The sequence below is a fragment of the Haplochromis burtoni genome, unplaced genomic scaffold, assembly GCF_018398535.1.
Source record: "Haplochromis burtoni strain Fernald_Lab_line unplaced genomic scaffold, NCSU_Asbu1 Contig_116, whole genome shotgun sequence".
Classification (NCBI taxonomy): Eukaryota; Metazoa; Chordata; class Actinopteri; order Cichliformes; family Cichlidae; genus Haplochromis; species Haplochromis burtoni.
The window spans coordinates 1,376,947-1,393,476 of record NW_024582477.1 but is presented as its reverse complement, the minus strand read 5'-3'; the positions used below and the strand labels follow the sequence as shown (position 1 = coordinate 1,393,476).

The 16,530-nt window shown below is 39.7% G+C and overlaps 1 protein-coding gene across 2 annotated transcripts in view; it reads left to right on the top strand.

Moving 5' to 3' along the window:
- vps50 (VPS50 EARP/GARPII complex subunit) overlaps positions 1-15,810 on the top strand; it is a 122,331-nt gene extending 106,521 nt beyond the window's left edge. For both annotated transcript variants that reach the window (XM_005928565.2, XM_042223649.1), the window contains 5 exons: positions 1,500-1,596; positions 2,239-2,397; positions 5,692-5,813; positions 14,037-14,226; positions 14,335-15,810. In XM_005928565.2, the coding sequence (XP_005928627.1) occupies positions 1,500-1,596; positions 2,239-2,397; positions 5,692-5,813; positions 14,037-14,226; positions 14,335-14,454 (688 nt within the window). In that variant the 3' untranslated portion in view covers positions 14,455-15,810. The remainder of the gene's footprint in view (positions 1-1,499; positions 1,597-2,238; positions 2,398-5,691; positions 5,814-14,036; positions 14,227-14,334) is intronic.
- Positions 15,811-16,530: the final 720 nt, after the last annotated feature.

Genomic DNA, 16,530 nt, shown 5'->3' with positions numbered 1-16,530 from the left:
ACATGTACGCTAACATGTAAACATGTGCGCTAACATGTGCGCTAACATGTACGCTAACATGTACGCTAACATGTAAACATGTACGCTAACATGTAAACATGTACGCTAACATGTAAACATGTACACTCCCATGTCTGTTGCATTTAGTGCAGATGCACTGTACTTTAAATCATGTGTGTACACTTCGTGTGCTTTAGATTTTCTTCCAGTAGAGAGCAGGTTACAGTGGATTATGACATTAGACTGTAATTACACACTGACACTTGAGACCCCCAATTATACATTTTGTGAAGATTCAATATTTGCTGCTTTTACACTGCAGAAATCTAAGTGAACTGTTAATTTAGTGACTGTCACTTCTGTGGCCTCAGACTTTTAGTTCTCTGATCTTTCTCCAAAACCCCAATTTATCAGCTAACGACAGGTTACCTTTAGCTCGCAGTGAGGGGCGCCTGCAGGTTTAAGGACAGCTTTTTTTTCCCCACTTCATTGGTGTGTGCATTCACACCCAAACGGAGGTTCAAGAGGCAGCAAAAGAATGTGGAGGTCCCACCTGGGACTGGTGTCTTAGTCTGATTAAGTCAATTTCTCCTGTTTTATTCTCTCTTTTTTCCTGCTGTATTTAAGAGCTCTGCAGAGACCTGTTGTTCTTTAATTAATGATCCTTGTTAAAGTCAGGACTCAACTCTGAACTTCAGCCCACGTAAACATGTTCACTCACTTTTTATTTCATGCACTGTAACACTTCAGAGCCATCGATCAGCCTGAGTCAAGAGGTCTTTATTTAGTCAGTGCTGGATACAGAGTGGAAGGGGGGGGGGGGGGGGGGTATTAGTTCTGAACGCATTGATTGTTTTTTTTCTTCTTCTTCTTTCTGTCCTGTATTTCTCTCTCTGCTACCTCTTTTGGTCTGAGTGTTTTTTCAAGGATAATTGAAATCCAATCCTTGTCAAAAAAACCAAAAAACAAATAGAAGTGCTGCTTGATTTGTCGGACGTGAAAATACTTTGCTTTGGGAGGTGAGACTTAAAGGTTTGGAAGTCAGACAAGTTTTTACAGCAAAATTACAGCTGACTCCATAATTTACATTATAATAATCAAATCTGATGTTTATTGCATCAAAACGTGACCAACAAGGGAAGAAATGAGATTGAACAGCAGGAAATGCTGGAAACTCAGGTTTAAGCACATATGACTAAAATCTTGATCCAATTAATGGATCAGAAGAATCAAGGGAGACAAAAAAGCAAAAAAAACCTTCTTATTCCATTTGAGATGTTTTACTGTTGTTCAGGAATAACAGAGATTTAAGGTGATGTTCTCTCTAATGGTCAGTTACTCCACTTTGTAATAGTAATACGAGCTTTTGTAAATAGATCTGTCACTCTTTAATAACACAAAAACAACACATCGTAATTGCCTTTTCTTATGTGTCACAAGCAGAATGATTCAGAGCATATGGGCAGAATTTAAAGGCTGTTTCTCTTTGGTTGTGTCAGTGTGTTTCTGGCGGAGCAGTTTGAGTCCTTGCAGTCCCACTTGGACACGATGATGCCTGCAGCCAAGAAGCCCTTCCTGCAGCAGTTTTATTCCCAGGTATTGTTTGGTTTATACAGTTATGCCTCCTCTGAGGGCACAGGCCTCAATTATTACAGTAACTGATCATGTCATCACTGTCAGCTACAGCTGTCGGGTTATATCAGACATCGTCTCCAGCTGTAGAAAATCGTTTGTCTTTTATTTTATTTTAACCTCTTGTGAGGCTGAGATTATGTTATTTTTTGTTATTTGTAATTGATTTTCTCCACACTTGCACTTAAATATGTGGTTTATAGGATGTGTTTTCCTTTTGGATTTCACTGTTAATATTTAAGGCACAATGTGAAATATGCTGTGTGACTGTTGTGGATGTGCTCCCCCTCCCACCTGCACTCCACTTGCTTAATTGTAATTGTGCCCTTTTGTTTTCTTTAAAAACAAATGAAACCAACTCAAACCCACATAGATAACTTTGCTTCTTTTTCTTTTTTTTGTCTCTTTGACATTTGAAATTCAGATGAAGAGACGGGTCTGTTTGACCCAAAACATCAAGTGAATGTCATGTCCTGATTTCGCTCATTGGAAACTTTAACATTGTTCTTCCTGCAGAATAGCAGGCAGTTGAAAAATACCTTATCCATATGTTGACTATAATGATCCACTAACTCTCATATATGTATCCTTCCTTCCTGCACTCAGACGGTGTCTACAGCCAGCGAACTGCGGAAACCTATTTACTGGATCGTGGCGGCCAAGGCCATCGACTATGAACAAATGTTGCTCATGATGGCCGGCGTTAAATGGGACATTAGGGAGATAATGTCCCAGCACAATGTATATGTGGATGTCTTGTTAAAGGTAACGACGAATAAGAAAAGCGAATGCTGATGTTACTGTAGCCTATTTTTGACCCACTACGGACAAAAACCAGCTAAAGTTATTAAGCATACAAAAACTTCCCACCTGACCATCACTTCAAAATTCCACTGTTTGGAAAACTACTTGAGCTAGGTCCTTTAAAGCTTTTGGTATGATGGCTTTATGAGTGTAGCTTACATTAACATAGACTGATGGATGCTTGAAGTCCCTAAAATATTTGGACAGCAGATTTGAAGCTCCTGTAGAAACCACAGTGTTGCAGGTAGGGGACTGAGATTTTGTTTAGAGCCTCTCATAAACAACCTGCATCATATTCTTTAAAACAGTCTAAATCCAATTAAGGGTTATGCACATATTAACGCTTAAATGTTGAAGCAGCTTTTACTCACATTTCATAAAGATCTCATGCAAATACCTCATTAGGGTTTCTGCATCATTCATATCTTTAAGACTCTTGACTTAGCAAGGTGAATATAAATGATTCTGAGACTACTTGGTGCCCTTTTTAAAACCCTTTATTCCTTTTTTGTGCATTTTATAGCAAAGAAAAGTCCACAAAGATCTCAGTGCTTATTACTTTTCCCAAACAGATACCGTGTCCTCTCAGTGTGACGCAATATCCACGCTACACAAAAATAGAACACAAAGCAGCTGTATTAGATTTACTTTTATCTAGCAGGCATCCCTCCCCCTCCACACATTGTGTCTTTGTTGCACTCATTAAAAAAAAGTGTTATCCTTCTGCCATCAGTACACTAAGCATTAGCTCTTATTCTTTTAAAGTCTGAAACTGTGAAGGTCATTGTTCTCCTCCTTGACTCAAAGTTAATTCAGGGACCTTTAATATCAATTATTTGGGATGGGGGTGAATAATTTATTATATGGGTGAGCTGTTAAGAGCCAAATGCAGATCTCTCCTGAAGTTTTCTGCTTTGTTAAAGACATCTGAGCTCACTGCTCCCAGAAGTATTTTTAGAATGAGAAAGTTTCTTCTAAATGTGTGTCTTTATTCATGCTGGCTACTTATTCTTTTATAAACTTGCATGGCGGGGTAAAGGACACATTTTTCCTGCTTCTGACACTAAGAGAAAGAAAGGTGCGAGGGGCTCGCTGCGGTGCGAAGCCATAAACAGAGCAGCATCAAGCAGAGGCAAAATCATACATAACAGAGTCCGCAGCAAATCAGGTCTTAGAAAGCTGATGGCTGAACCGCTTAGTGACTCGGACAGACGTGGACAGACATCGTATACGCGTGTAGTTTTCCATCAGGTGCTAATAGCCTCCCCCGTCATCGTGTCAAGACGGTCATAATGCATGCGGGTTATGTTACGTGATTGAAATAAGTGGTGCTGAGTTTTGTTGTAGCGCGCACACAGCAATATTTTATTCATGAATTCAGGTTGATCCCCAGCATTCAACAATGGCGCTCATTTGCATATAAAGTGGCAAAGACATGCCGAAGCCTCAGAATGACTTCATTGACAAAATGCTTGAGTCAGAGTCTATTGTGAGGCTGTGAATGAGTAACATTTCATTTCAGGGTGTAAAATTAATGGGAACATGCATTAAGGTTCAGGTTAATTTTTTTTCTATAATGATGCAATTTAAAAATGTAATTTAATACTTGCATATTTTATGAATTTATTTACATTCTTAATCTGCATGTGTCATATTTACATACTTACCTAGGTACTGCAGTTTGTTTTTGGAAGGCAGTAACAGAAAATGAATCAGAATAACATTTTAGATGCTGGTCTATACAACTGGAGTGTGCGTGCGTGTGTGTGTGTGGTTTTTTTTTATGCATACAGACAAGAAGCACCACACTGTGGCGCTTATAGCGGTGGTGTGATGACTGTTAACATGCTGTTAGAGCTTGTATTCACCTTGGGATGCTGTCAGACCGGAGTACAGTATTCACCGGCGCCCAAATGATTTGTTTTTGCGCATGATTTGTGGCTCGACGGCTTCATACATGCAGCCCCCGCGCTCTTCACTACTGTACGTCAGCATGCTTTGCTTCCATCAGTGCAGACGGCAGAATTATTACTTAGCTCTGTTAGAGTTTCAGGAAAGTAACCCACACATCCTGCCGGCTGCTTACACTGGTGGAAAAAAACAATAATTTAGCCGAGATTGATCTGATTTACTTATAATCACTATTTTGGATGTATAATTTAAGCTGAATGGTTTAAAGGAATACCCAAATGCTGTTTCTTGAGGCAGCGTGTAAGAGAGAATCAAAGGAAATCCTTGAAGTGTTGTTCATGACAACCTTTTGTTTTGTTTACGTCTTCCACTTAGAATCCAACAAGGTCATTACATCTCAGTTCATCAGGTCATTTTAAGGGATAAAGATAGTGACGCTTTTTTTTCTCGTGTCATTGTGTTGAGGGGCCATTTCAGAAATCTACTATCTGGAAAACTAGTTGAGCGAGGCCCTTCAAAGTTTTTGGTATTATGCTCTCTGGAGTGCATGCAGATCAAGTTAACATAGAAGGACAGATACTTGGAAGTCCCGTAATTATTTGTAAGTCTGATCTCTGACAGTAGATTTGGAGGTTTCTAGAAACCAAAGTTTGCAGGTAGGGGACAAATGTTTAGCTTATTAAAAAACAAGCTGCATCATATCCTTTAACAGTCTAAATCAGGTGAATAGTTTCACACACGTTAAAGCTTAAATATGAAAAAGAAACATACTTTCATCCAACTTCAGTGTGATACCAAATCCAAGTCATCTTTTTTAGAAAGGGCAAGCTTCTGTTTATTTTATATTCAAATGTATGATGGATTTTTGAAATGCACAAGTAGATGCACAATAGAAGAACAAGAATGCAAGAAAAATGTCTAAAACTTTCATCTCTTCAGTTTCGTTTGTGTTTATTGTAGAAACAGTAGAGACCTAAAATTCTGCATAATCCATATTAAGACGTTATTTTCTTTTTCTGGCTAATCTGTGATGGTTAGGTGGAAGCGTTTGGCTGAATAATGTAGTGTCCATATTGAGATTTTTGTGCTTAGACCTAATTGTAGCTGTAGTAATATAGAAATATAGGAATCTGTTAATTAAAATGCTTTTTTTAATGAGCCGCATGTTGTTTATATGTTGATATGAAAGTTATGGTACTTTTTAGCGAAATATGACCAATTGTATAAAATATTTTCCTGACCACATATACTTTTTTTGGTAAAAGACCAGCGATTTGTTTTTCTGCTGCGTCGTGTTGTACTCACGGGAATGTGTTCACCTTTTCTTTCTCCCCGCCTCATCAGGAGTTTGAGCAATTTAACAAGCGGCTGGGTGAAGTTTCCAGACATGTGCGCATCCCCCTGCCTGTGTCCAACGTCCTCTGGGAACACTGCATCCGTTTGGCCAACAGGACTCTTGTTGAGGGGTAAGAAGTGTATGCAGTGAGTTATTGTTAAACCTTAAATATAAAAAACACAAGCTGATTTTGTACATAATGTTTCCCCCCTCCACCATCTGCATGGAGCACCGACTCAAAGCCGTGCGTCACACACTTGGTGTCTGTCTGTGAGTCATTTGCTGCTTTATGAAAAGGCTGTTGTCTATTATCATACTGCTATGGGCTGCTCACAGAAAAAATAACCTATAACAGTGGCAGCGACAGTTTAGAGAAGTCTGTCACTCAGTTTCTCTACTTTAACATGAGCAAGAGATTCATACGAAGACTCGCTATTCCCTCCAGCAAAAAGCACTACAGGCTGTTTGCCACTGGCAGCAACCATCTCCTCAAATCTACTGAAACAAGTGCACATCCCAGTTTGAGTCGGGCTGCCATCTGCCCGAGAGAAATTGGGCTTTTTTTTGTCTCTCTGCACAAATATCATACCATACCAAACGGATACTGAGTCCACTAAAACTGTGGAAAAACTGTAATTAAGAAATACATCTTAAAATCAGTGAATAAAACACCTACAATAAAACCTCGGTTAAAGGAAAGTCATTTTAATAAAAACAGTTTTAAGTAAGATACATCTTTGTTCATCAAATATTTTGAAATATGAGCAAAGCAGCACAAATTTCCGTGAAATAAGGTTCAGGCAGAATCAATACCTGAACTTTAAATGAACCCGTTGTGCTTAGATGTGTATCCACCCACCTCCTACGATCCGCATCATGCCTTTCCTAAAGCCAGGAAAAATCCGGGTATGAAAGACTTCTTTAGGATATACAGGTGAATGCAAAGCAGTCGAAGTAAATGCTGGATGCTACTGAACTACAAGGAGGAAAGAAGTGTAAAGCAAAATGTTCAGATTGCTCATTCTTCGTGTTAGACTTTTGAACTATTTGTATGAGTTGTGTAAGCAGGCTAGGTACCACACAGTTCTGTTTTTAAACCACTGCATTTAGAAAAAAACACTGAAGCATTCGTCATCCATCCATGCCCCAATTTTTCTCATTAGTTTTCATTAGTTTGTGCACTACAGGCAACCATTGACAATAAAACACATATCTTATGCTTCTCTGTCTGACAATCCAATGGACGGGTCTGGGTTTGGTGGTTGCCACGAGAACAGTACTTGTCTGATTGCATTGTGCCAAGCGTCAAGTTTGGTGGAGGGGGGATTATGGTGTGGGGTTGTTTTTCAGGAGTTGGGCTCGGCCCCTTAGTTCCAGTGACAGGAACTCTTAATGCTTCAGCACAAGAAGATATTTTGGACAATTTTATGCTCCCAGCTTTGTGGGAACAGTTTGTTTACGGCCCCTTCCTGCTCCAACACGACTGCGCACCAGTGAACAAAGCGAGATCCATAAAGAGACATGGATGAGGGAGTTTGGTGTAGAAGAACTTGACTGGCCTGCACAGAGTCCTCACCTCAACCTGAGGGAACACTTTTAAGTTGAGTTGGATTGGAGCCTGCGAGCCAAGCCATGTCGTCCAACATCAGTGTCTGACCTCACCGATGCGCTTCTGGAAGAGTAGTGAAAAATTCCCATAAATACTCCTAAACCTTCTCAGCAGAGTTTAAGCTGAGTTTAAAAAAAAAAGGACTCCTATCAACAAGAGTAATATTTGTAGTGTATATAAATATACATACATATATACACACATGTTTTATTTTAAAAAGGAGCACTTTCTGGCAAAAGTATGCTCAGAGTAAGTAAAGAAACTGGCTGCTTCTGATACGTTTTGATCCTCCTAAGAGGAGAAAGTTAAAAAAGAAAAAAAAAAGAGTTTAAGCTGTTATAGCTAACAAATGGTGGGCTGACATTATATTAAGTCCTACGGATTAAAGGATGGGATGTCATTCAAGTTCATGTGTGTGAACCCAGAAGAGTGAATGCCTTTGGCAACGTAGTGTGTGATACACTTGGCATTAAAGGGTTAAAACTGAGGTTCATCAATCTCTGCTGACTTTTTTTACTGTTATTACAACCTTGTCCTTCTGGATACAAACCAAGTATAAACATCTTTGGGTTTGTTGGAATTTCTTTTGAGATGTCACGCTGAATCTGGAACAGTTTTCCTTTAACCTCGGTGCTTTTTACTGTCTTTTCTGCTTAAAACTGATCTTTTTACTCTCAGGTTACAGTCATTAATAGTGCCACTCAATTTGTGTTATGAGCTGAGCTATTGCCTCAATGATTTGAGGCTCACACTTCTCAAAAGAATGACTCTTTCTTTATTTATTTCTCTCTGTGTTTGCTCCCCAGTTTAAACATCTGCATGTCATAAATTTAAAACGAAAATTCTTCCCAAAGCGTGTTGTGAAAGCAGCGGGAAGAGCAGAGAAATTGACCTGCCGTCCATAAAACTGTGTCTGGTTCCTTCAGAGATATTCCCTGAGAAAAACCACTCGACGACGCTGCCATCGCCTCCTCTATTCATGTTAGCAGTCGCATCTCTGCAGCCTCACCAAATACCCATCAGGGGATTACCTGACACAGGCCACTCACACAAACCGCAGAATGCTCTTGACACATCTCTTGCAATGCGTTTTACCACTTTCGCCCTTGCAAGGGAGCGATATAGGTTGTGATAGGTGACAGATTGTCAGGGTTTTGGGTTTTTTGTTTTTGTTTTTTCTCAGCACCTCCACTGTCGCTTTTCTCAGGCTCATGCGCGGAGCATATGTGTGAAGTATGTTTTTAGATGGATGGTGCGATAAATCCCTCTGATTGGACAGATTGGGTGCACAGCAACATCGAGTCACGCCGACTGGACGGTGACGAAGCGAGAAATAAGCAGCTGACAATCATCGTGAAGTTCCACACATTTTATCGGAAATATGAAAGGACTGCGACTGACGTCAAAGTTATCCCAGGTTACAAATTCAAAGCAGGTTACGCTGAACCGTGTTGAAGCCAGGGAACGCAGTTCGGGCTGAAAACAAGTCCTTGCTCTAAGTGGCTTTGTTCTTTCCAAGTGTTTTAAATAAGAGGGAGAACATCGACTGCGAGGCATAGGTGGATGCCTCGGCCTCAAACACAAAGAGAAGGGAACATGTTTACTTCCCTACACGTTTGCTGAGCGCTCTTCCTCTTGTTGCGTAAGAGAACTTTTGAACCCTTTCCAATGAGCAAATGGCCCATTACGACTGCAATGCTTGGCAAATTTAAGCTGCTGTTGCCGACCGCCTGCCTGGTTCTCCCAGTACACCCTCCAAACACACATCTCCAAACCCTCTGGCACAACGAGATAGAGCGGTCATATTTATTTGTTTGTACTCCGACCGCCCTAGTCTGTTATTAATTTTCTCTGTCCAGCGCTTGTCCTTGTCTCCTCAGAGACTCGCAAAAACCGCTCCGTTAGCATGCTGAGCCGCAGCTCAAACACTCGCCACCAAAAACTCTGGCAGGTTTGACAAGAAAAAGAGAGGGAGAACGACAATGATGATGAGAGAGAGACGGGGAAGGTGAGGGGAGAAAATGGAAACGAGAGAGAGAAAAGCTGAAGTGTGAGACGGGGAGAGTTTGCAAAGTGCAGATGTGTTGTGTGGAGTGTTAATGTACTGGAGATGTCACAGTCCGACCTGCCAGTGCGCAACAGTGCTCGCTGCCAAACACATGGAACACAAGCAGACACACACAATGAAATGCATGTGTACTCTGGCCCACACACATGTACCAACACCACAGGCCGTGCGGAACAACCCGATTTAGTGTAATACTGAAGGGAAATAAAAAAGAGCCCGAATGCAAACACCCTTAAATACACATACAAGAAAATGCTGTAAAAACACACGTGTGTAACAGCTGGAACTCTAAACAGGTTTCGGTCAAACTTGATTCCAGAATTAAATATATACACTAAATATATTCATCCAAATCCACAAATATATTTAGTGTATATATCGAAGTAATCCTACGTAAATAAGTAAATAAGAATTATTACTAATATTAAGTAGTATAGTAAGTATTTTAATAAGACAACAGCATATTCTGCAGTAAAATCACACCACATAAAACCATTGAATTTAAGATGACGTGACTTGGATTGTCACAAGATCAGACTTACTATATGACACTTTGGTAAGAGAATATCATCTCAGTTAATTAACAGGAATTAAGCACCATTTAAAAGTGAAAGCAACACACTGTTTGTTTAATTTGGAGTTAATATTTGATATTTTTCTGAGAGATTTACCGAATTTATGTGAATAAGTACTAATTTTATTTTACTGCAATTCTTTTACATTTGGAGGAAAATAATGAATGGTTGTGATGTCAGTATTGATCAGAATAATCGGGATTGTCATTTTAGCCATAATCGTGCAGCGCTAGCATTGACGTGGTCCCAGTGGCAGCCACGCACACCTGTGCCATAACGTGCCTCCACCATGTTTGACAGATGATGTGATAAGCTTCACATCTTGAGTTGTTTCTTTCCTCCTTCATATTTTTCTCATCCCATCATTCTAGTACAAGTTGATTTTTTTTTCATCTGCCAAAAGATTTTTTGCCAGAACCTTTCAGGCTCTTGTACGTGTTTTCTGGTAAAATATGATCTGGACTTCCTGCTCTTTAGTGTCACCAAGACTTTGTACCAGCACCTCTGTGTTTACATTCAGGATGGCATCTCTTGATTGTAGAGTTTATCAGCAATAAACATCGAGATTTCCTTTTTGACTTTGCTACATATTTTGAAGCATTTTTTCTTAACCATGGAAAGAATTCTGTGATCATCCGCTGTAGTTGTCTCATGTGGTCTTCCAGGCCTTCGGATCTCAAATTGAGAGTTGAGAGTGACCAGCTGCCAAATAATTAAACACTTGGAAACATCTCCACATCTTATCTGTGTATTTGAGTTTCAGGGATGTGTTCAAATACAGCCCAATTTGTTGTTATTCAGTTCAATTCAGTTTCAGTTATAAGGTGCCAGTTCACAACAACTGTTGCCTTAGGGCGTAATAACTTAAACTCCCCTTACTATCAGTGTAAAGAAGTTGAACTACACATTTAAAACCTGATATATCTTAATATAAGGGGGGAAAAAGCACAACTTTAACTGTACGTCTCAGGTTTTCTACTTGATAGAGAAAAGCTGCTATAGTAAATTTAAAAGCATCACTCTTTGGAGTTAAATTCAAAGACATAAATGTGTAAAATTACGGAAAAGCTTTTGATAGCTGATTGCCCAGACTGTCTTTTAATTAGAAAAGAGAAAGTTTTTTAATTCACAACAATTTTCTTTTCTTACTGAATTTCCTCCCTCAAATTTCTAAAGTAGATATTAAAAAGACAGAAACTTTGGTCATCCAATTGTTTTTCTGTTGCTTAATTACTTTGATGTAGTATGAATGTAGCAAAAGCTGTAAAATGCAAGAAAATATAGTCTACAAATTATGACCTCCTTCCCAAAACCATAGAGTGGGTCCTGATTTGGACTCTTTGCCAGGCCAAATCTGGCCCCGGGGCCTTATGTTTGACACCCTGGGCTAATTTGTCATAGAATAGAAGGAAGAGGCCTCAGCAGAACTTGAAAACTAACTTTCAAGTTCCTGGAAATTAAGAACTGTATGTATTTTTTTAATTTTATTTTTTTAAAAAGGCTGTAATTCCTAAATGGGGGTGCACAGAGGCAAAATTGCAAAACATGTCTCATGTCCAGTACTACACAGAACTACTACAGTAACTGTGTAGTAATGATTTTGTCATTTTGTATTCAGTTTCCCTTTTTTGGCAATTGGACTGCACACTTTAAACACTGGAGTAAAGAGATGGCTTCTCTGAAACCATTACTGTACAAAAGTTTGCAAAGATATTTACAGTGTTATCATTGTGTCTTTTTATAATTTATTTTCTCGCTTATTATAAATAAAAATCTTTAGTGTTGAAGTATTGTGACACACTCCATCATGCAACTGTTTTCATAGAGGTTTTGACTTGTAGCAACAAAACCTGCTGACCACAAATCACACTTCCATCATACAAACTGAATGACTCATTATGCATTTGTACAAGGATGTAATTTATATACTTTTTACAATCCCGTAAATTTTCTTGTTTTATTCCCTTTATTAAACATATTACACTTTTCATATAAACTGAAATGGATCAAAAATGTTAAACTTTACCATGTAACTACAGAAGCCTCATTTACTTTTCTGCTGGGGTTTATTTTGACTTTTTGAGTTTTAATACCCTCAAAGAATTTGACTTTAAAAAAAAAAAAAAAAAAAAAGCTTCAAATGAAATATACCCAGGGGTATAATAAAGACAAGAAAGATTTTTTATTACAAATCTGTCTTGCAAGTTGTCTTATTAATGCTTCTTATTGCTCTTTGTTGTAATATTTTATATACTATCACATAACATACATATACAGTGGGGCAAAAAAGTATTTAGTCAGCCACCGATTGTGCAAGTTCCCCCACTAAAATGATGACAGAGGTCAGTAATTTGCACCAGAGGTACACTTCAACTGTGAGAGACAGAATGTGAAAAAAAAATCCATGAATCACATGGTAGGATTTGTAAAGAATTTATTCGTAAATTAGGGTGGAAAATAAGTATTTGGTCACCTCAAACAAGGAAAATCTCTGGCTCTCACAGACCTGTAACGTCTTCTGTAAGAAGCTTTTCTGTCCCCCACTCGTTACCTGTATGAATGGCACCTGTTTGAACTCATCATCTGTATAAAAGACACCTGTCCACAGCCTCAAACAGTCAGACTCCAAACTCCGCCATGGCCAAGACCAAAGAGCTTTCGAAGGACACCAGGAAAAGTATTGTAGACCTGCACCAGACTGGGAAGAGTGAATCTACAATAGGCAAGCAGCTTGGTGTGAAAAAATCAACTGTGGGAGCAATCATCAGAAAATGGAAGACATACAAGACCACTGATAATCTCCCTCGATCTGGGGCTCCACGCAAGATCTCATCCCGTGGGGTCAAAATGATCATGAGAACGGTGAGCAAAGATCCCAGAACCACACGGGGGGACCTGGTGAATGACCTGCAGAGAGCTGGGACCAAAGTAACAAAGGTCACCATCAGTAACACACTACAACGGCAGGGAATCAAATCCCGCAGTGCCAGACGTGTTCCGCTGCTGAAGCCAGTGCATGTCCAGGCCCGTCTGAAGTTTGCCAGAGAGCACATGGATGATACAGCAGAGGATTGGGAGAATGTCATGTGGTCAGATGAAACCAAAGTAGAACTTTTTGGTATAAACTCAACTCGTCGTGTTTGGAGGAAGAAGAATACTGAGTTGCATCCCAAGAACACCATACCTACTGTGAAGCATGGGGGTGGAAACATCATGCTATGGGGCTGTTTTTCTGCCAAGGGGACAGGACGACTGATCCGTGTTAAGGACAGAATGAATGGGGCCATGTATCGTGAGATTTTGAGCCAAAACCTCCTTCCATCAGTGAGAACTTTGAAGATGAAACGAGGCTGGGTCTTCCAACATGACAATGATCCAAAACACACCGCCCGGGCAACAAAGGAGTGGCTCCGTAAGAAGCATTTGAAAGTCCTGGAGTGGCCTAGCCAGTCTCCAGACCTCAACCCCATAGAAAATCTGTGGTGGGAGTTGAAAGTCCGTGTTGCTCGGCGACAGCCCCAAAACATCACTGCTCTCGAGAAGATCTGCATGGAGGAATGGGCCAAAATACCAGCTACTGTGTGTGCAAACCTGGTAAAGACCTATAGTAAACGTTTGACCTCTGTTATTGCCAACAAAGGTTATGTTACAAAGTATTGAGTTGTATTTTTGTTATTGACCAAATACTTATTTTCCACCCTGATTTACGAATAAATTCTTTACAAATCCTACAATGTGGACTTTTTTGCCACCCTGTATATATACACACACACATACAGTACTGGACATTTTCAGGTACATTGTGACTTTATTATGCACTCAGAGCACTTAAGAAAGGCAGATTTTGTCTGACATTTGGTGATCTGTGCTTGGAGATGTCTGAAGAAGTGCAGAATGTCTGAGCATGGTGATATTTGGCTGGAGAATTTAAGTGTGGAAAATATGCGATGTTAAACATAACCCTTAGGTCACATGCATGCGAGCGACCACTGGGATTGACTTCCAGAATTTACTTGTGTTTCAGTCGTTACTTACCTCTACCTGAGCACTCAGGGCAATGCTAATGTCCTTCTTCGTCTGCTCCTCTGTCCTCCTCTGTAGCTACGCTAATGTAAAGAAATGCAGCAATGAGGGCCGGGCCCTGATGCAGCTGGATTTTCAGCAGTTCCTGATGAAGCTGGAGAAGCTGACTGACCTGCGCCCCATCCCTGATAAGGAGTTTGTTGAAACCTACATTAAGGCCTATTACCTGACTGAAAATGATATGGAGCAGTTCATCAAGAATCACAGGGTGAGACAGTGACACAGGCTGGTGGTTATAGCAAGTTACTCCATTTCTGTTAAAACAGCGAGACCGTGTGTTTGATTTTTCTGACCGACTCATTGTGTTTCTTTGCAGGAGTACTCCATGAAGCAGCTAGCCAACTTGGTGAACGTTTGTCTCGGTTCACATATAAACAAAAAGGCTCGCCAGAAACTTCTGGCAGCCATCGATGACATTGACAGACCCAAGAGATAGACCAATGCACAGAGAGAAGTCCAAACATACTATCCATCCCACAGAGACGAACCCTCCAAGAGTGTAGCTCAGCATTGAATGTCTTCATTTTCAAGTCTAAAAGGTGCATTTAGCAAGCTGGAAATAAGTAGCAGAGCTATTGCGCACTAGCTCTAATACTGTACATTATCTGCTAATTGCTAATTATGTGCTAATCTAGTCTTCATATGGTAAAAAATAATTAACTCCTGCTTGCTTGAACGCACCTTTTGATTTGCCGATATACATAAATACTAAACCTCTGTTTACTTCCAAGCATGTTGCAGGCATTCTATGCATATACGGACCAGAATGCATGCACTCATGTTTTCTTACAACATGACGTTTTTCTGCAACCGCAACAGCTTACGTTTCTTTGAAGATCCCGAGTTTGTTTGTCTGCTGCTCATACAGACTCTCACTGTGTAATGCGGTGTGTCCGTTTAGCACTCGGCTACTTGTGGCTTTCCACCCTCCGCAAAAAAAGCCAGTGAACATGTGCGAGTGGCTAAATCTGACTCTCTTAATGTTGTTACGCTTTCCCACGAGAACATTTTAATACGCCTTTACTGTCTGAATGTGTTAACTGAAGTCAGTGGTTCTGGGTTATTGTTGACCTTAATCGTTCACTGTAACTTATTGCAGGCAATACGCTCGCTGTAGATTATTTCACTTCGGGGTATTTGCTGCGTCAGACTGGATTCTCTGCTTGGTCATTTAGTTAGTTTTGTCCATGAATTAGATGAATCTAAATGAATGATGATTCTGAAAGTAATATAAATTGCTGTAGTTAGCATTTGTTTGATTGGATTATATCTGCACCAGCCGCATTTATTTATCTGCCATCTGTCATATCCTTTTTTTTTTTTTTTTTTTTGGACGAGCAGTAGAATTTGGCTCATTTTTATCTAAATTTGTTAGGCTCCGATAGTTTAACCTGAACGGACTTGCAGAGATGTTTGTAACCGTAACTTCCTCTGGAGAAAAACAAACAAACAAAGGTTTTGCTTCACCTTTGTATATATTTTGTGTGCAACTATTCCAAGAAGAATACTGTAAATGTGAATGTTTGAGCAATGTCTGTATTTATTTCTTGCTTCGTGTCTTATTTGGGGTTTTTTTTTATATGATATAACTGCTGGAAGTGTACTGTAATATATCACCTCTCAGTATGTTGTGACGTATCACCTGAAGCATAAACAAATATTTAAAACTGTCATATTATGTGAAGGGTCAAGTGCACTATAATAAATAAAAAAAATCAATAAAAATCATTAATCGGTGTTGGAATTTTAGGTTGAACCACGATGATTCTAACGCAATAAACACACTAAAGGCCGATGCCAGTTGTGGTGTTTTTCCTGCTCGTTTCATCCTATTTGGTGTCATGCTCATAATTCCCAACCTTTCCAATCTCTGTACCGCAGCAGTTTTAGTAGATTAACTGTTGCTTTAATCAGAATATATGAGTGCTGCCTTTGAGCAGTGCTGCTGTCCATTCTAATGATGTTTTAGTCAGCCAGGAGCAGGACGCTGTCAGACTAATTAATGTGGTTTCCTGTGTGGTTACAAGCCCACAGCCTTCCTTTTCAGGGGAGACTACTGATTAGGCTGAGCAGATCTACCCATAACAATGATGAGTCATTGCTTCCTGTTGTATTAGAGTTCAAACTTTTTGCTTTGCCTGTCATCAGTTCGTGGTGCGTTTTGATATAAAAGACATCAATGTTCTAATAATAATGAAACCTGGAGGCTGAAAGTACAGGCATTTAATTCTTAACAGAGCTAAATGCTGTGGGTGGATGTGCGTGTGTGTGTCCATACAGAAGAGAAGCCCTTAAGCAGCATCCAAGTGAACAAGGTGAACACTTAGCAACTCTTCATCAAGCTGGCGGTCTTCCAGGCATGGCATAGTTCTGAAAATGATTGCGCAGTGATGAAGTTTTCACACTTCATCACAATGATGTCATTGAAGTGCAGACTTTCAGCTTTAATTCAATGTAGGGAAATGCATTTAATGAGTGTTGTGAAATGAAAATGTGTGAAAGTGATGAAATA